At 34.7% G+C, this 20,738-nt stretch overlaps 1 protein-coding gene across 11 annotated transcripts in view; it reads right to left on the minus strand.

Annotated features, from left to right (window-relative positions):
- Window positions 1-20,738, minus strand: part of PIAS2 (protein inhibitor of activated STAT 2) — a 109,158-nt gene that overhangs the window by 8,188 nt on the left and 80,232 nt on the right. For 7 of the 11 annotated variants that reach the window (XM_054460905.2, XM_054460912.2, XM_054460906.2 and 4 more), the window contains 4 exons: window positions 19,193-19,353; window positions 12,606-12,739; window positions 10,887-11,058; window positions 3,875-4,014 (listed from right to left, as the gene is read on the minus strand). In XM_054460905.2, coding sequence (XP_054316880.1) covers window positions 3,875-4,014; window positions 10,887-11,058; window positions 12,606-12,739; window positions 19,193-19,353 — 607 coding nt within the window. Of the gene's footprint in view, window positions 1-1,281; window positions 1,383-3,874; window positions 4,015-10,886; window positions 11,059-12,605; window positions 12,740-19,192; window positions 19,354-20,738 lie in introns of those variants that run through there. The other 4 variants (XM_063653639.1, XM_063653640.1, XM_063653642.1 and 1 more) reach the window with 2 other exon arrangements.

The raw sequence follows: 20,738 nt of genomic DNA on the forward strand, positions 1-20,738 counted from the left end.
ATGGTATAACCGTTTTCTTTTTACAGTAGCTTCTATCTTTTCAGTTTTTCAGTTTTCTTCATTTTTACAATAGCTTCTACCTTTTTATAGTTTTTCAGTTTCATATGTTCAATCACCTTTAATATCTGCTGTATCTCTCAGTTCATGTTAGTAACTGAAACCTTTTTATAATGCTAAGTATTGACAATGGTGTTGGAATATTGTGTACTGAAGCCAAGCCACTCAAAAATGCTCATTTTCTAAATGTTCAACTATTTCAATTTCATAATTTCAATTAAAATAAATACACAAGCTTGATAAAAACAGTTTGAAAATTATATCAAGCCTGTGTATTTATTTTAATTGAAATTAAAAATTGAAACTCTAGCACCAGAGAATCCCCACTGAGGATCCTATTTTTGTTATTTCAATTCCAGTTCTTCAGATGTACTGTAATTCTCTTTGATGATTTCATGTGTGCAGTAAATATAAAGTTTATTTAGAAAACAATTAAGAGATTTACTTATCTGTATATTGATACCTCATCCACGGAAAATTGAATGTGGTGACTTATACAACACCATAATAAAATACCTAGAAATTTTTCTAAAATTTTGGTTGGAATTCTAGATTGTTTACCAAGCATTACAAGGGTGCTGTCTATATAAAACCTGTTTAATGTAAATATTTCTCTCATTGAAACCATTTTTTTCTCAAGTACTAACAGTGAAGTTTGATATGGTATTTTAGATGTTATTCTTTCTAACAAAAAAACGAAACCATCAAAGTCTTCTTGCATTTTACATTTTAAGCAGAATATTAAAACTCTCATATGAAATCAAGTTTCATCAGTAGTGATTAAAATCTTACTGCCTTGTTTCGTAAGTTTAGCAAAATGCTGTTTCTTATTTCACCATAAGTTTCAATTGCAGCGTGTCATACTGATATATTTTTATGCCCTCCTAAGTATTTCATGGTTGAAAATGCTCAATTACTTTTAACTAAAAAGCAGGTAGTGTTAACATTATTTTATTAACACTGATAAAATTTTAATTTAAAAATTTTAAGTGCTTCACTGTGAAATTGACTCATTAGATTTTTTCTCATTGATGACAACACATTTTCCTTGAGTCATAAACTTTAACAAAACGTAACTGCTACATGATTAAATATGTAAATGTTTAGCACTTTCAAATTTTAATGATACAACTTTTGAGCACCATTCGCACCTGACAATATGGCACTAGCAATAATAAGGCAGTCATATTTTTCCTTGAAATAATCAAGCTGTTTTCCACTCCATAAATACAAATTATTTGTTTTATTTTGTATTCACTGTTGCACAGTATCAGAAGATGTTCCAAGCTTCAGTTCATTATTAATATCATTTCTTCTTTGTTCTCCTGCAGATTCAGAAGATTCATGTTTATGATGTTTAAAAGGAATGTCAAGAAATGTATTAAAACTGTTATCTCTCCATTCTTGGTGTTCTATTTAATATTTTATTATAAATTATTAAGTTTATCAATACCAAAACTCTTCACAGTATAACTACATAAAAATTATGCATAAAAATAAACCAAATTACTAATCACAAAAGAGCACATTAACAATAAAATCAAAGTAAAACTAAAATATTTAGATATAGTAATTGCTACATAATTCATACATGATGATAAACTAGCAATTCTTCTAAAGCAAAATAGATCCTATTCTATTCAGTTATCAACTGGTAAGAAAGCTTTTCAATAATAACAACCAGTATCACCATAACTGTTAATATTGGCTAAATATCAGCCTTGGATGTTAGTCTTGTTTGCTCAATATCAGCTTGAAATGCATTTTTACCAAATACCCAATTCAGACATATTTTACTGCATTTTTCTCAAGTCTGCACATTTCTAAAAAGAAATAAAGTCTCACTTTATGCCCAAATTTTGAAATAATGTAAATTTCCCCCAATTAAAAATTAATCCAGGTTCACAGAACCAAAAAACTAACAGGGCAAGTGATTTGTAAATTGTGTCTATGCTACTGCTAAACGGTAGGATCACTTTAATGAACAGAAATGCTCATTATCTTTTTTCAGGATTAATTTTTAATTCAAGGTCTTTAGGAAACAAATCCTTTCAGAATGCTTGCTTATAACACATACTGAGATAACATGCAGACACTCTTCCAACTAGTCAATGTTACAGCCATAAAAGGCAGTTGGGAATTAAGAATCTCTGAATTTCCATCTTTGTCACCGACATGAATCCTCACCTGTACCTTAGCATCAGACTTTGTATATACTTTACAAATACTTTACAATTTGTGCTAGCTGGGTCTACAAAGAACTTCTTAAAATACCAACTCCCAAATTACATGTGGAGTAACTATATCTAAGAAGCAAAAAATAACTTTAAAAGCCATTTTTTTCCAATGGATACTATAAAATGTCTGTTCTTTTCCACTAAATTTTATTCACATAATCTAAACAAATTTCAAGTAGCACAATTATACTGAGCCAATTATCAATTGTTTCAATAACATAAATTTTCACCAACAGGATAAGCATTGTGTTTAAAATAAAGACCTCACTAAGGGGAGAAAAAAATAAATCATAGGTCAAAATTAACTTCATAAATCTAGAGAAGAAAACTAGTAACAGGAGGAGAGAATTGTATTCCACTAAAAGGGCCTTCAGAGAGAAGGGAAGTCATGAATGTACTGGTTCTAACTTGCTCAAATATAATTGACAGAAATGTCTGCAAAAGCAATAGCTATGGAGAGAGGGAAGAAGAGTAAAGGAGGGAAGTTTAAATTTTTGTAATATGGCCTTGGTTGCAGAAGTCCTGATACTAAGGTAATTCTAGCAACCTTAATATTTTACAGTAGATTCCCCCTTATCCAAGGTTTTGCCTTCTGTGATTGCAGTTACCTGTGGTCAACTGCAGTCAGAAAATATCACATGGAAAATTCCAGAAATAATTCATAGGTTTTAAATTACACACTATTCTGAATAGTCTAATGAAATCTCATGCTGTCCTGGCTCCATCATGCTCCATCCCATCCAGGACATGAACCATTCCTTTGTCCAGTGGCTCCCAGCTTTGTCACTCAGTAGCCATTTAAGTTATCAGATTAACTATCTCAGTACACAGTGCTTCTGTTCAAGTAACCCTTACTTTAACTTAATAATGGCACCAAAGTGCAAGAGTAGTGATGCCAGCATATTGTTATAATTGTTCTATTTTATTATTAGTTATTGCTGTTCATCTCTTACTATGCCTAATTTAAAAATTCAACTTTATCATGAGTATATCTGTATAGAAATGAACAGTATATAGGGTTCTGTAATATCTGTGGTTTCAGACATTTACTGGGGGTCCTGGAACTTATCACCCGTGGATAAGGGGAAACTACTGTACATATAAAAGATATCCCAAGTATTAAGCCCCACTCTAGGGAAACAGATGGTAGACCCTATCTTTGTAAGGAGAATAAAATCCACGGCTCGTAGGAAAAATCAGCCCCAAACAACATCAGTATATTCTGAAGTTCTGATGAGCAACCAAGAAGAGTATGAGAAAATATTCTCCCTTCACCTGTGAGGTTCTATAATAAAGAAACCAAGAAAAAGTCTCTAAGTACAAATTCTCCAAAAGGGAGAACAAAATCTCTAATGTTTCCTGTTCTACTATATTTATCACCAGGAATCTATATAGATTGCTCTGTAGTTAAAATAACAACTGGATGTGATGTATAGAGACAGATAAGACCTTTACCTGAAGCTTTCAAATTTCCTTAGCACTTCTATTGAAAATTTCAAAACTATATTGGCTTCACAGATTAAGATTAAAAAAAATAAACTTTCATAAAAAACAAAAGAAAACAAAAACACTCCACATACCTGGCAAATCTGATGACATGCTTGATATTGGCGTATGGTGGAATGGTACTGAGTAGTCTGTTAATGAAGGCGGAATAGCAGCAGGATCAACCGAAGTCACACTGGGCACCCTTACAGAAGATGGCTGATACATGAGAACCCTGTTTTAAATAGCACGGGAAATTACAAACAATCTGGCTGTTAGTTCACAGGAGAGAAGAGCTGCACCACTGGGCATTCTCAGTCGTTCGTTCACCAGTTTCAGCACAACTATATGGCAGCTACTCACTACACAGCACTCCACTCTACTCTCCTCTCCCATAATAGTCTTCATTTTAACATGAACATATCTTGGCTCTCAACAGCAGCTGCGACATAAGAGCAAGTTGACATTCAAACACAATGTACAGTGCTGGAGTGAGATATAACACTTTCATCCACAAGCAGAAATAGACATCACTTTTATTAATGTGTATGTAATATGTATATGGGTATCAGTGATTTTATCTATAAAGAAATTTAAAACTAACATAGAAGATTCCTAAGGTTTGATTTAAATCAGGGAACCTTGAGAAGTGAAGCTACTCACTGTAGCACAACCCAAATTTCTTCAAGTCTAACTTGAATTGTATTAATTATTTGCAATCTTTTCTGGGAATCATATGAGCAAAATTACCCAATCTTAAGGCCAACCAACTTGATGGCAATAGGCCACAATCAGAAACGAGGATGAGTGTTCAGGATTTAAAATATAATATCCAGAAATAAAAATGCTGGCTACCATGATAGCACCTACTGGGTAGGTGAAATCCCAAGAGAGTTTATGATTTTAAAATTAGCTGTTCATGCTACCAAAAATACAAATTAAACATATGTAATACTTCACAATTGGTATTATATAAAACTGTATATACACTATAGAATTACTTTATAATTTCAAGAAGCAGTATAATTAAACATACTTTTGAAAAAGTTCAAGCTTAAACAAGAGATTTTTTTGCATTCTTCCTATTTAACCTGCATTTTCTCTTAGCCCAGGGTAAACAACTACAACTTCACAAGAAAGACATCCTTGAATGTACGTAGGAAACTGAGCATCGTTACTGGTCTTATGGTTGATGGTGGGAACCATGGTCACAAAGCTAGACTGGGATAACCTCTGGGCATCCTTTCCCTTTCCTGTTATTGCTGATTATTAAATATCAGTAATAAGAAATGATGATAAATTGCATGACATTCTTTGTACTCTGACAAACTATTGCATAACCTCAATTTAAATGTCAAACCACTTAAATATGGATATCACTACAAATGTGGAAAACAGTCATCTTGAGAGTACATACATTGTTGAGTTGGCAATTATGTTAGTCTCAGAAAAGTGAATAAATAACACAGGTCAGAGTTCAGAAATATTTGATCAAAAACTGATCCATTTAGGAAGCTTATGACATATAATATGCTTGAGGCAATAACATAAGCCTGGTATTTGAAAATACATTTTCCCGAGGTAGATAAAGACAGAAGGAAGTTATCTTCCAAAAATCAACCACGTGTCTGTAGGTTAGAATCTGGAGATTTCTTGGCCTCCAGTGCTACTCGAAGACCTAAAACCACAAGCAGTATGTGAGCAATGTTAGAAAAGGCAGACTCTGGAGGAAAAAGAGAAGTTGGGAGGAGATAAAATAAGTTACATTGTATCTAAAGCTCATCTTTTTTGGAGGTTTGAATACAGTGGTCCTCCACAGGGATCAAAGGAGAACAGGACATCATCAAAAGTTTTTCAAATAACATGAGACCACCTCACACACAAGAGTTTATATGAGAAACTGGAGGAAGGACACAGGGGGTAAGGAGGAGAGAGACTGCGGTATATGTGAGTGCCAAGGAGGGGACTAAAGAAGTGGCTCTGATTATTCTGGCTGTCTCAAAGTATTAATATCGTATTGTTTTTAAAATGTTAACAGGCAGGCTTTTGAAGACCAAATATATATAAAGTTTCATTTAATTTAAAAAGTTTCTACTTAAAAGTATATTTAGAGCCAGGCAAGGTGGTTCACACCTGTAATCTCAGGTCTTTGGGAGGCCAAGGCAGGAGGACTGCTTGAGCTGGAAGTTTGAGACCAGACTACAGAACATAGGGAGACCTTGTATCTACAAAAAAATTAAAAAAAAAAAAAAAAAAAAAAAAAAAGCCACACGTGCTAAAGTTTGCCTAAGGTCCTAGCTACTTGGGAGGCTGAAGCTGAGACTGCTTGAGTCCAGGAGGTAGAGGGTGCAGTGAGCCATGAATGCTCCACTGCACTCTAGCCTAGACAACAAAGCAAGACCCCGTCTCAAAAAAAAGTACATTTAACCTATCGTGTTTTTTTTCTCTGCCACTGAAAGAAACTAAAAGACTTTCTGGTACAAGAAAAAGCCAATGAACGTCTTTCTCCCACTCCCCCTTCTCTTCCTTTGCTATTTCACACTGGAGATTTTCTTTTGTTTTGATCCTGATTGACCCTTCAACTTGAAATAGACTTACATGCAACAACAATAACAGAGCTCCCTTTCCTTCCCTGACCCTTTGACTTACATCTATAATGGAGTCAAGTGAATGTACCTACACACCTGTCTGTCACTACAGTAACACCTAATAACTGTATGTGTCCTGTCACTTAGTAATATGAAACTTTAAATGAGTAAATAGCTACTCCTTACTTAGGCAACACCAAAAGGTTGACTGTCAAAACATGTGAAATGTGAAAATCCAATGGCGGTACAAATTAGTAAATCAACATCTAAAACCTCAGCAAACATATGAAAGCTAAACTATTTAGTGTTGGTTAATTCCCATTACCTGAATGTTGCAACCATTAATACAAATTCAACTTTACATAGAATGGCTTTAAGTAGTCATTAGTTAGGATTATCAAATTACATACTGGTAGCAGGTTTTTGTTATCAGAATCTTCACAAGGACCACATTCAGAAACAAAATGATTCTAAAGCCTATGCAAAAAATAGATATGAGTAACAGATTCCATGAAAAAATGTAAATGGCTATGGATGGTGAAATTATGGATGTAAAAATGTGATGCTATATGTTAATAAAAGATTTAAAGCTTTTAAAACTTGTTACTGCCTCTTCATAGGATTGGTAAACACACACAGATACGTGTATTCATTATGCAAGTGACCATTTATATTTTAAACATTTGTAACTTTATCCATAATATCACAGCACAAAAGTGAATTGCTAGAATGCTGCTATATAGCAAATATTAGTATTCCGGATTATACGCTGGATCAGAGAATTGCATGAAACTCACATTTGGCTCAGACTTGGATGTCTGAAAATAGGTTGACCATTTCTATTTATAACCCTGAAGTTCACTGTATGCTCCCACCTTATGATCATAAAAGTATAAAAAAGATGCAATTTTGCTACCAATTCTTAATGATTATTAATCTGGAGACATATAGATTTATCCTTATTATGTTTCCTCTCTTTAGAATACCTTCTTATTAAGGCAAAGCAACCACTCATTTTTCAGAAGGGGCATAATATGTAAAATTATCTTTTAATATGGAAAAACATCAGAGGTTTTCTAAATGTCTTAAGATTAACATACAAGTTTCTTCTGACAGGTATTATAAGACTGCATTTAAAGACTCCGGTTCGTAAGCAAAGAAAGGGAATAGGACTGCCATCAAAATGGCAATGATTCTCTCTAGGTGAGACATTTTTTGCTTTCTTCTTGGTGCTTTGTAAAATTGTTTATAAGAATAATTTTTACTAAAATAATAATACCTCTTAAAAGATAGTTGCTCACAGGCCAGGCGTGGTGGCTTACGCACTTTGTAATCCTAGCACTTTGGCAGGCCAAGACAGGTGGATGGCTTGAGCTCAGGAGTTCGAGACCAGCCTGGGCAACATGGTAAAACCCCATGTTTACAAAAAAACACAAAAAAACTAGCTGGGGGTGGTAGTTCCAGCTACTTGGAGGGCTGAGGCAGGAGGATCGCTTCAACCCAGGAGGTCAAGACTGCAGTGAGCTGCGATCACACCACGGCATTCTAGCCTGGGTCACAAACTGAGACCCTGTCTCAAAAAACTAAAAAAAAAAAGTTGTTCACATAATTTCGGGGCTGTAAATTAGAGTAAGTTTTCCTGATTTCTTATTCTTTCTCATTTGCTTGCTATCTTTGATGGCCAAGAAATCCTATGATAAACTTACACAGCACAGGAAAACCATAAAAACTCTAGATGCTGAACTACAAGAAAGGGTATGAAAAGGACAACCAAGAACAAAGCCACAAAAGTCTAAGAGTAGGAAGAGATCACAGAGATGATATAACTACAGCATGAGCCTCCACTATGACACTGTGACAGGTGGCAGCCACTCTAACACAGAAAATACGATTTCGGGACAAAAGATTAAATTTCCTAGTATTCAGAAAGCTCCAATAGAAAGTTTATCCATGTATCTTTAGTCCACTGGACCTAAATCTGGTAATAAAGAACAAACTTAATCCAGCTAGTCATTGTCTCCCTTTTAGGAACTACAAGGTGGCTATCAAATAATCTCTTCTCCTGGTTTAACAGCTTCAGACCTTAAGATCCACTCATCCATCTTGCTCCAGATTCCACTATTCACCTTCCTGTTCCCCTGCTCTGGCTATATTCATTTGTTAATACCATTCTTGATGATCAGCACTGACTGAAATGCTCTGAGAGTCATATAGCCTAAAATGGAACAAAACTGGCATGGTATGGATCCTGGACACTATGCTTATTTTATTAATGCTAAGAACAAATTGATTTCAGTGGTGAACTCTTCAAACCATTAACTGAAACCTGACATTTGAAAGAGTTTCTATCAGAAATGGCAATTAATTTAGTGAAGGCCTTTCCAACATCCATGAAGATGACTACAAAGTTGTCCTTATGACAAGATCTATCTTATCAACGTATTTCCTAATATTAAAGCACTCCTAGGATAAACTCTAGTTGGTCACAGATGTCATTTTAATATATAATTAAATGATTTCCTAAGACTGAATTCAGAATTTTCATTTATCTTTCTATGTGAGTCTGTTTCTTAAGAGTTCTTCCATGTATTAATGTGTATGTATGTCTAGGTTGGGTGTTAAGGGCTATATCAGCTTCATGGAACGAACTAGGTAGCTGCGCTTTATATAGACGTTTAAAATAAACTTTCATGTGTTGCTGGTTTAGTCACAAATTTCTATCTTATACTTACCAATGTTAAGTTTTTGTTTTCTTTTCAGCCTAAATGAGGAACCTTAACATTTATCTCTATAGTAGCTGATCACAGATGTAAACTATCCTTATTCCTCTGCATACTGAGGTCATTTCAGATTTTGTCGCCCACTGTGTATGTGCCATCCCTCCTGTTTCATGGACTCATCAAACATAGATAAAAATGTAGTAAAGGACGGAGGGTAGACCCTTGTGGCATACCACCAGAGACATGCTCCAAGATCACAACAACTCATGAGTCAGCATCACTAGGCATGACCTCTCAACCTGGCATGAATTCAGCCAACTACAGTACTTGCAACTCATGTTTTCCCACTATATCCTAAAGGGTATCATTACAGAGTAAAATCCAGAAACATCACATCTAAGCATTAATTCCCCTTCAAGATACATTTTGAACATAACCATTTCAAAATTATAACTTCATTTTCTGTTTATCATTTAAATTATAGATGTACCAACCAATTTGTCTCAAAGGAGCAATAAATGATTGGCACACCAGGAAAAAATCCACTTGAAATACCTCCTCATTTTGTTCCACACACACAAAAACCCCACCTCATTCTAATTAAATGGGTAGAAGTAAATATATGCCTTTAATATATGTGTAAATTATATCGGAAATGTAAGTATTTTAACAGCAAAGAAGGCAGCTGAAAAGGTTTAATTCTTAAAATTATAAAAAACAATGTTGCAAAAGGAGACATTTTATATAAAATGTCTAAACAGGCATTATAGAGACAAAAAAACGATTGCCTAGATTTGGGGTGTAAATAGGAATAAACTACAAAAGAACATGAAGAAGTTTTTTGGGTGTTGAAAATATTCTACTACTGAATCATGGTGATGATTGCACAGCTCTATGTATTTACTAAAATCACTGAATTGTGCAATTATATACTTAAGATGGGTACATTTTATGCTATGTAAATTATAACTCAGTAAAGCCATTAGAAAACCAAGTGGACCGAGAGGCCAAAAAGATGACACTAGCAAACCCAAGTTTGAAAGAATGTGTTCGTAGACAGCCAGGAGAACTCTCCTGTTATCTCCTTTTATGGTTCAAAACCTCTCTGAAAAAGCAACTATTGCTAAATACCCAAACCTGATTTTTAATGCAGGTCAGTAATGCCTTCTGCCAGATAACTTACAGAGAACCCATGCTAAAATTCAGGTAGAATGCCATCCTACCCACCTATATTTTGCCCTGGAGAGGGTGAGAAGGGAAAGGAATCAATTTTTATTGGGAAATTACCACATGCCTGACACTGAGGCTTTCTTTCATCTCATTAAATCCTGAAAATGATCCTGTAATATAGGCATTATTTAGCTCCATTTAACAGAACACAAAAAAGAGGCTCAATCAAATTAAGTATTTCATCTAAGATCACAGAACAAGTAAGCGACGGTGTGCCAAAATTGGAATCCATACTTGTCAGATTCCCAGTTCCACACTCCATTACACCAGACTTTCTCATCTGGTCTGAGATACCAAATTTCCTTACAAACAGGTTCAAGAAAATAACAAAAAGTCTCAGGTAGGAAATAAATACCTCACACGCTCACTTTCCAAAGATGTAAATATTTTCTCCATCAAAATTTGCTTCCTATAAACAATGTGCTTACTTGAAAATATTTCAACTCAACAAAGGCAAATTAAAATAGCCTTCTACAGTTACGCCATTTCCCAAAGAGACATTTATAAATCTATCCAAGAGCAATTAGTTGCAAGGGTAATGAACAATAGTGAACTATAAATTAACAAACCCTTTGGTTGGGCTGCTTTGTGTTTCTGACATAAAGATGCATTTCCTTTTGGCAGGAGGGTCTTCCTCTTCGTCAGAAGAGCTTTCTATTGTAAGATCAATAACATCTACTTTCTTCTTGCTTGCCTCACTGGCTACAGTCACTGAACAAGGCTTACTGAGGACGCTTGAACCTGCATGTAAGGAAACAAAAGGAAAAAAAATTAAAGGTATAACACAAATAAACTCTAGTGGTAGAGTCTAGTATATTCAGTATAGTATGTTCCTGACAACATATAGCCAGTGAAGCCACATACTCCAACCCATGGACAAATACCAACTCCCTAACTCCAGACCTCTGTCTGTAAAATGGTTGTTCACCTAGGGAGACAGGTGAGCACTATTCCTTGACAGAAGGTTAGAAGTCTCATTCAGACAGAATGTTCTTAGTTATGCCTCCAATACCACTGAAGGATTTGTACAGCTCCTACTGCTCATCCTGTCTCTGCAGGTCAGCAGTCGTTTTACGGAAAGACACGTAGAGTTAGGGAACTGGTCTCAGGCCATGGGACAAGAATGGGTGAGTTTACCAGCTATGTATTCTCACAGACAAGTGGCACAGTTAGCTCAGAACCAGATATTTCCACTCTAGCAATTATGCTCATATCAAAGAAAGTACAGACTTTCTACCATAAGACAGAACTTGATAAAAACTTTCATCTTGATAAGCTGAAAAAAACCCAAACCTCTCAATTAAGTTACTCAGACATTTAAACTTTTCTTATGAATTATCTGCTAATCACGTAGGTTCTTTCTACCCACAAAGATAGTCTCACATACCATATTTGTTAACTCACATTTTCACAGAAAAGTATGTTATTATCTGTAATGTATTTAGTTAAAAATGAATGACAGTTGATAATGGAAAAGCAATAGAAACTTATCAACTAAATCACTCCGCATTTTTCTGAAAGATGAGAGAAACCTTGGTCACTGCACTCAGGTTCAGTGTCAATCACAGAGGAATAATTAGTAATGGCATAAATCCTTTATTTTTTCCCCTTTCTTCTTACTCCATTCATTACATTGTTTGTTAGAACTTCAAATGTAATCAGAACAAAACTGAAATGCAGTGAGTAGACTGTTAGATAAAAAGAAACTCTAAGTTCACCTGTGCGTTTCAATCACTCCAAATGCCCTCAGTTTCCCTATTTAGTGTGGATGGATGCATGCAGTTGATGGATGAGTATACATTCTAGGTAATCAAGGCAATGTTAAAACTCTTCCCCACAAAGAAATGGAAGGTAACAATTTGTTTACTTTCTGAGCAACTAACCTGTGACCATCCCCAAACCACCAAGGCCATTACCAATGATGCAGCCTCTCTAACCTCACCTCCACCTAGGGTTCCACCTACAGATACTCTAAGAACAATTCTGAAAAACTGTCCATATAAATTCATTTGTGACTTTTTGTTTTGTAACAAACATCATATTTTAAAATGATTTTAGATGAATGTTTATTCTACATAGGAAAAATATACTATGAAATAGCTGATACGATGGTATAAACTCTAGCACATTCCTTCAGGAAAGAATAAAAATCATTTGGGGGAAATTATATATAATCAAAAGACTGAGTCAACAAGCTGAATTCCAAACGTATAGTTCTAGGGGCGAAGATTAATGATAATGTTGCACGAGTCTCTCTGCTTTGCTCTCTGCTGCTGTTCTACACATACTTTCTATTTTTGTACACGGTTGGCTGGATACTTTCATAGCTTCTTTCTTCGGTCTCATTGGACACCAAGAACCATCTTCTTGGAATTTGATCTCATCCACATCAGAACAGTCATTGAGAATTTCCATAAAAAGCCTAAAAAACAATTAAGAAGTACATACATGTGATCAATAGCTTTGCCTAAAGGTGAAATAAGAAAGTAATACATATTACCTTGAAAACATAAGTAATGCTAGCTGACCCCCTTTTCTTTTGGTATTGCAATACTTTATACTTTACAACAATTATTACACTCCCTTTGTCCTATGTTTTAAATCTGTAACAGGCAACATAATAGTTAAGTAACTTACTGAGCATCACCTGTGTAACTCAATGAGTATAAATGGCTAGAGAGAAGTAGATACCTGGAGCCTCCTAGCTGAGGCTGGCAGTAACAACAACCTCTAACACAGCACACAAAACAAACATCGGCAGACAAAGGTTACTATACAGTAAAATAATTTATAAGCCTTAACTTCGAGAAAAAAGGATAATGGGGTAGGGGAAGGAGGGAAGAAAAGGGAAATAAAAGAAGTCTCAATAAATTTAAAATAAGCAAAGTGTATTTGAATTAAGTTCAAATTAAGTCTGTACCAGAAAAATCTGAAAAATTCATAAATACTTGGAAACTAAACAAAAGAAACATGAGTCAAAGATAAAAATAAGATTTTGAACTGAATGAAAATAAAAATGTAATAAAATTTGTGGACTGTAGCTAAAGTAGTATTTAAAGGAAAAGTTATAGCATTAATCTTCCCTAATTAGAAAATAAAGTCTCAAATCAGTAACTTTATGAAACTAGAAAAAAAAAGCAAATTATAGTAAAAGCAAGAAAAGAGAAATAACAGAACAAAAACAAACAAATAGAAAAAAAGAAAAACAGAAAAATTAGCTTCTAGTCAAACTTATTTACACTCACTCCAAAAGAAACAGATAACCTAAGAAGCCCTATGTCTATTAAATAAGTTGGATCTGTAGTTAAAAACTTTACCACAAAGAAAATCCCAGGCCCAAAGTCTTCTCTAGGGAATTCTACCAAATATTTGAGGAGAAATAATACCACTGCTTCCAACTCATTGTACAAGGTCAGCATCACTCTGATAATAAAACCAGGCAGGCATTGCAACAAAACTAAATACCAACATCCCCCATGAACTTTGCAAAACAAATCCAACAACAAATATACACAGGATAATAAATCACGACCAAATGGGGTTCACTCCCACAATACAAGATTAGTTTAATATCCAAAAGTCAATCAACATAATTCACCATATTACCAGACTAGTCAATGCAAGGCGGCGGGAAAACAAAAGGCATCCATGTTAGAAAAAAGAAGTAAAACTGTCTTTATTTAAAAAACATTACTGACTATATAGAAAATCCTATGTAATCTATAATAAAGCTACTAGAACTACTAAGGGATGGGAATAACATATCTTGATATGAGAGCAATATACAAAGGTCAACTATATTTCTATATATTAGCCATAATCACAAAAATTTTTTAAATACCACAGAGATATGAAATATTTAGGAATAAACTTGACAAGATGTACAAGACACACTGAAAACCACAAAACACTGCTGAGACAAATAAATAGAAAGATACATCCTGTTCATAAATCAGAAGACTCAATATTATTATGTCACCACAGACTTATCTAGAGAGTCAATGAAAAACAAATCAAAATCTCAGCAGGTTTTTTCCCCTAATTGACAAGCTATTTCCAAAATCTGTATGAAAATGCAAAGAATCTACAATAGCCAAGATAATTTTGAAAAAGAAGAACAAAGCTGGAAGAGTCACACTACCCGACTTCCAGCGAATGCAGTATTGACGTAACTACAGACAAATAAATCAATAGAACAGTTCAGAGATCACACATATAGTCGATTTTTATAAAAGGTGCAAAAGCAATTCAATGAGGAAAAACAAATCTTAACAAATGATGGTGCAGCAATCACATGGCCATATACCAAACAAAAACAAAAACCCTGTTCTTTATCTTACACCACACATAAAAATTAACTTGATAGAAATAATAAACCTAAGTGTAAAAGTAAATTATAAAACTCCTACAGGAAGCTCAGAAAAAATATTTGTGACCTTGAGTTAGGGAAAATGTCTTAAAATAATACCAAAAGCACAATCTTTCATAAAAGAAAAACTTGGTAAACTAGCCTTCATTCATAGTAGATACTTCTGCTATTTGACATACACTGTTAAAAGACTGAAAAGATAAAATGACAGAAAACACTTAAAAATCATATACCTGGTAAGACGTTTGTATCCAGAATACGTAAGAACCACCAACATTCAGTAACATGAAAACAAAACCCAATTAAAAAGTGGGCAAAAGGCCGGGCACGGTGGCTCATGCCTGTAATCCTAGCACTTTGGGATGCTGAGGCGGGTGGGTCACGAGGTCGGGAGTTCGAGACCAGCCTGACCAACATGGTGAAACCCTGTCTCTACTAAAAATACAAAAATTAGCCAGGCGTGGTGGTGCACACCTGTAGTCCCAGCTACTTGGGAGGCTGAGGAAGGAGAATTGCTTGAACCCAAGAGGTGGAGGTTGCGCTGAGCTGAGATCATGCCACTGCACTCCAGCCTGGGCGACAGAGCAAAACTCCATCTCAAAACAAACAAACAAACAAAAAAAAGTGAGCAAAAGTTTGGTCACTTCACCAAAGAAACGTACAGATAGAGAATAAATATGCAAAAAGACGCTCAAAACAATTAGTAATAAGGAAAATGCAAATTAAACCCACAATGGAGTACCACTATATACCACTAGTATGATCTAAAATTAAAAAGATTAACTGGCCGGATGTGGTGACTCATGCCTGTAATCCCAGCACTTTGGGAGGCTGAGGTGGGTGGATCACCTGAGGTCAGGAGTTGGAGACTAGCCTGGCCAATATGGCGAAACCCCATCTCTACTAAAGACACAAAAAATTAGCCAAGTGTGGTGGCGGGTGCCTGTAATCCCAGCTACTGGGGAGGCTGAGGCAGGAGAATCCCTTGAACCTTGGGGGCGGGGGCTGCAGTGAGCCAAGATGGTGCCACTGCACTCCAGCCTGGGCAACAGAGCAAGACTCTGTCTCAAAAAAAAAAAAAAGATAAGCCATACCAAATGTTAATGAGAATGAAGAGCAATCAAAACTCTCCATATACTGCTGGTGGAAATATAAAATAAAATAGTACAACCGCTTTGGAAAACAGTTTGACAGTTTCTTGCAGTTAAGCACACACCTGGCATGTGACCAGGCATTCTACTCCTAAGTATTTACCCAAGATAAATGAAAACAGTCCACACAAAGACTTGGGCATGAATGTTCACAGTAGCTGTATTTCCAACAGCCCCAAACCAGAAAAAACCCATCAACGCATGAACTGACAAACTGTGGGTTAGAATGCAACTCAGCAATAAAAATGAACTATTGGTATATGCAACATAAATGTATCTCAAACAAGTATGTTGAGTAAAAGAAGTTAGACAAAGGAAGCACATAGTTTATGATTCCATTCATATAAAAGTCTAGAAAATCCAAACTAATCTATAGAAACAGAAAGCATATCAGTGTTTGCTTGAGGACTGAGAGATTGAAAACATACATGAGAAAACTTTAGGTGTGATGGGTGTGTTCATTATCTTGACTGGGATAATGATTTCATAGGTATATAATAGGTCAAAATTTATCAAATTGTACATTTTACATGAGTAGTTCTTATGCCAAAAATGCCTACTTCATAAGAGGTTTATTTTTCTCAATTATACTGAAAATTCAGCATAATGTAAATCAAAATCCAAAAAGGTTCTGTGTAATTTGAGAATGCTTTTATTCAAGTGAATATGGCAGAATGTATTGTGACACTAGTCAAAAAAATTCTGAAAAGAAATGGCCTAAGAAATACTACCACATAATAGAAATCTAATAATTAAAATAGTTTTGTACTGGCCCAGTAATACTTTGATCAATGGAACAAATAGCAGTTCAGAAGTTAACACTAGAATTTACAAGAAATGTATTAGATAATGGAAGTAGTATCTCAGATCTGTGGGAGAGATTATTCAAGTAAATGTGGTTGAGAATAATCTGGGTGCTAGGGTGAGGTGATCTCTACCTTAATAGGATCACCTATTCCCTACTGTAAAGTTCCTTCCTCATTCCCAATTTTCCTCCCACAGTGTCATTCCTTACCTTCATAGCACTTTACACTTAATATGCTTTTTTTTTTTTTTTACCGTCTCCCATACTAGAAGTGCTCTGCTCACCATTTTTAGACCTAGTATCTGACATGATAGGTATTTAGTAAGTACTGTGTTGAATGAATTCATGAAGCAATGTATGATGGAACAACTGCACAACTGGAAAAAGGAATCACAAATGTGATGAAAAGCAAGTGCTCATATAAAATCTCTATCACTTTCTAAACACTTTCAAGGAAGACGTTCAAAAAAGGAAAAGACAAGACTTGATAAAAAAATGTAAAGCTTCTGAATGGAAAACAAAGGTCACAATAAATACAAATAAAAGGCAAACTGGGAAAATACATTTGGCACATGTGGACAGAGAAATTAATATCCTCAATCTATAATGACTATGTATAGGCCAGTAAGAAAAAGATGAGCAAGCCCATAGCAAAATCTTTTTTAAAAAAGGAATATTAAGAGGCAATTTGTAAAAGATATTATAATGACCAATATATGGAATTAAAGAAATATCTGATAACTCCTATAATATAAAAATTAAAAATCAAAATAGCTATCTTTTCAATTAGGAAATTAGTAGACATTTTTATTTGTTGTTCCATTTTGTTTTGTTTACTTTTGAAACAGAGTCTTGCTCTGTCACCCAGGTTGGAGTGCAATGGCATGACCATTGCTCACTGCAGCCTCAAACTCCTGGTCTCAGACAATCGTCCTGCCTTGGCCTTCCAAAGTGCTGGGATGACAGGTGTGAGCCACCACACCCAAGAGTAGACATTTTTAAAGTAAGTTTTAATATGTAAGGCTGCTAAGACGGCTGAGAAGTGGATGATGTTATGCCTGTTGGCATGAGAGTGAAATGATTTACTAGAAGGGAAAAATAGCTTACTCCCCCTGGGAGGCATCTTAATAATAAATAGTAAAAGTCTTACATTCCCTTTGAGTATTTCTATTTCTAAGACCTTGAAGAAAACTCCACAGACATACACAAAATGCCACCTTCAAAAACGTTAACATCACAGGGCAATTTTAAATTGAAAAAGTAGAAACAAATATGGAATATCAAGAATTTAGTAAACACATCACAAAATATTGATGTGCAAAGGGGCATGACATACATAACTCTCAAATGGTTCAAAAGAATTCTAAAAATGGTAATAACCATCTCTCTCTACATTCACAAATGCACACACCAAAAATGTGTATATGCACACATATTAAGGGAGAAAGTGATACAACAACTGTGATAGAATGTTAACAACTGAAGCATCTGGGTCATAGTTACATGGGAGGTTCTTTGTGCTACTGTTTCAACTCCTCTGTAGGTTTGAAATTTTTTCAAAATAAGCTAAAAATAAAAATTCAGCAAAGGAAAAGTTCAGAAAGGAACATTAAAGTCCCATTCACTCTTCATTCCCCATTCCTCTCCACAGATAATACTCTTGTAAAACTTTTGTTGTTTATTTTAGAGATGCAACTCACTATGTTGCCCAGGCTCACCATGAACTCCTGGGCTCAAGTGATCCTCCCACCTCACTTTCCTGTGTAGCTAGGACTACAGGCATGTATCACAGTGCCTGGCTTAAAACATTTTCAAGTTGTACAAGTATCTTTAAAAATCTAGGATACTTTTTACTATATATTGAGTAAAAATCATATGTATATATTAATATAAATCATTAAAGTATCATTTCAGTCTTTTTTAATGTCAATAACAAAGTCATCACCATAGGATGGTACTGCCAATTTTATTTTCATCTTTTCATTAACTGTATTTTCTAAATCTTACATGGTACATGGATGGATGACGTGCAATTTTTTAAAAAGTATTATTTGAAAAAAGATACTAAAAATTAGTTCATGTCATTTTCCAAATTCTGACATGCAATATAATATGAGAGATGATGCTTAAAGTTTGGACTCCAGAGTCAGAAATACCTGGGCATGAATTCCAGTTTTGAACTTAAGAGCTATGTCTGTATCTGCCCTATCACTTCCTCTGGTTTTTGCATAGACCCTAATTGCTACTTCAAGAAATTCTAGGTAAGCAAAATGACATCACAAAGCAAACTTTTCCCTCTTTCCTGTGGGCTTTATAAAACATAATCTTGGAAAGCAAAAACATTGCCCTCAACGCAAATTGTATTATAGAGATAAAAATGCCACTAACCACAGTTTAAAAAATAAGATTGAGTATAATTATGTATAAGACAGAAAACATACAAACATCTGGATTTATGCTAGAGTAGAATTTATTTAGAATTCAGTTCAGTAAGTTGTAGTGAACAAAGCTGTATTAGTCCATATTAGCTGTTAAAAGGGATATACTTACCCATCTAATATTAGACTTTCATAGGCAGCTTTTTTGTCACACACAGGACAAATCCAGGTGGGCTTCTTCTCATTCATTTGTAGATAAAGGGCAGCATCAAAACACTGTAGATGTGTACAAGTCACTGCACGGCATGGGATTGTCAGCCTCATTTTTCCTAACTACAGGACAGGAAACACAAGGAAAACTATTTCAGAAAGGAGAATGAGCTCAGAGGGAACATGGTCAGTTGTAAAAGTCAGAAGATGTCATACAAGAAGATGATAAAAATGAAATAGAAATCCAAATCAGAATGTATTCCCAAGAAGATTACAACATATTTTTATTCATTGACTGCCCTGTGATTTTTGAAAAACCATTTCACTTTTTCAAAACAGGTTAACATGTAAATCCAGATTCATATACATTGAAAGTATGACTCCTTCTTACCTGGTCCCCAGTTTCCCTATTTAGAGAACCACTGTTATCCAACTCTTGCATGTCCTTTCACAGATGTTCTAAGCATAAACCAAGTGTGTATTTAAAGAAATATTTTCCCAGGAACGATAGTATACAATACACACTGTTTTCCAACTCACTTCTGTCATATAACTTGGTGACTACTGCACACAAATCGGTATATAAAAAGCTACCATTATATGAAGGTATCATAATTTATTTAATCAGTACACTAATGACTGACATTTAAATTGTTCCCAATCTTTTATCACTACAAACAATGCTGTAATGAATATTTCTAAGATTTTTATATTTATAACATTTATAATTCCTCAAAGTATAACTTTTGGGTGGAAAGAAAAGTATATTTGTAATTTTTGTCACATTAACACACTATCTTCCACAAAAAGTACCTATTGGGTTATGCATACATGTGTATTAACATGCTTTGTTCCACTCAACCTTTTCAATAAAGTGTTATTAAATTCTTTGGTCTCTGCCAATCTGGAAGGTGACAAATATCCCATTACAGTTGTGAACTACATTTCTCTTATTATAAGTGGTAGCTGAGCCTCTTCTTTTACTTCTAAGAGTCACCTGTGTTTCTAAGAACTTTCTACCTATAACCTTTTCTCATTTCCCATTTGGTTATTAATCTTTTGTTATCTATTTATAGGCACTCTTTATATAAGAAATCAGCCATGTGTGTAATATGAACTGCAAATATATTTTTCATTTATGAAAATTTGTTTTTATATAATCAACTGTGTCAATTTTTCAACATACTTTTGATTAACTCTAGTGCTGTTAAATTCTTATTCCAACTAGTAGTGGTCCACCGGCACCAAGACGTACACAACACCCAGATTTGATCAGACCAGGTTTTCCTACATAATCCTTCAAACCTCCCCATATATTTCCTTTACAGAAAATATCACTATTTTAAACCAGTCCTGCTATTTTGATTGAAAATTTGTTTCTCCCTCTAGATCTTATGCTCCAAAAAGATGGTCTAGATCTCCGCTCACCACTGAATCCCACTGTCCTAGCACAATACTAGCTCATAGTATGTGCTCAGTATTTGTTGACCAGATAGGAGAAGGAATGG

This window comes from Pongo pygmaeus, chromosome 17 (assembly GCF_028885625.2).
Source record: "Pongo pygmaeus isolate AG05252 chromosome 17, NHGRI_mPonPyg2-v2.0_pri, whole genome shotgun sequence".
Classification (NCBI taxonomy): Eukaryota; Metazoa; Chordata; class Mammalia; order Primates; family Hominidae; genus Pongo; species Pongo pygmaeus.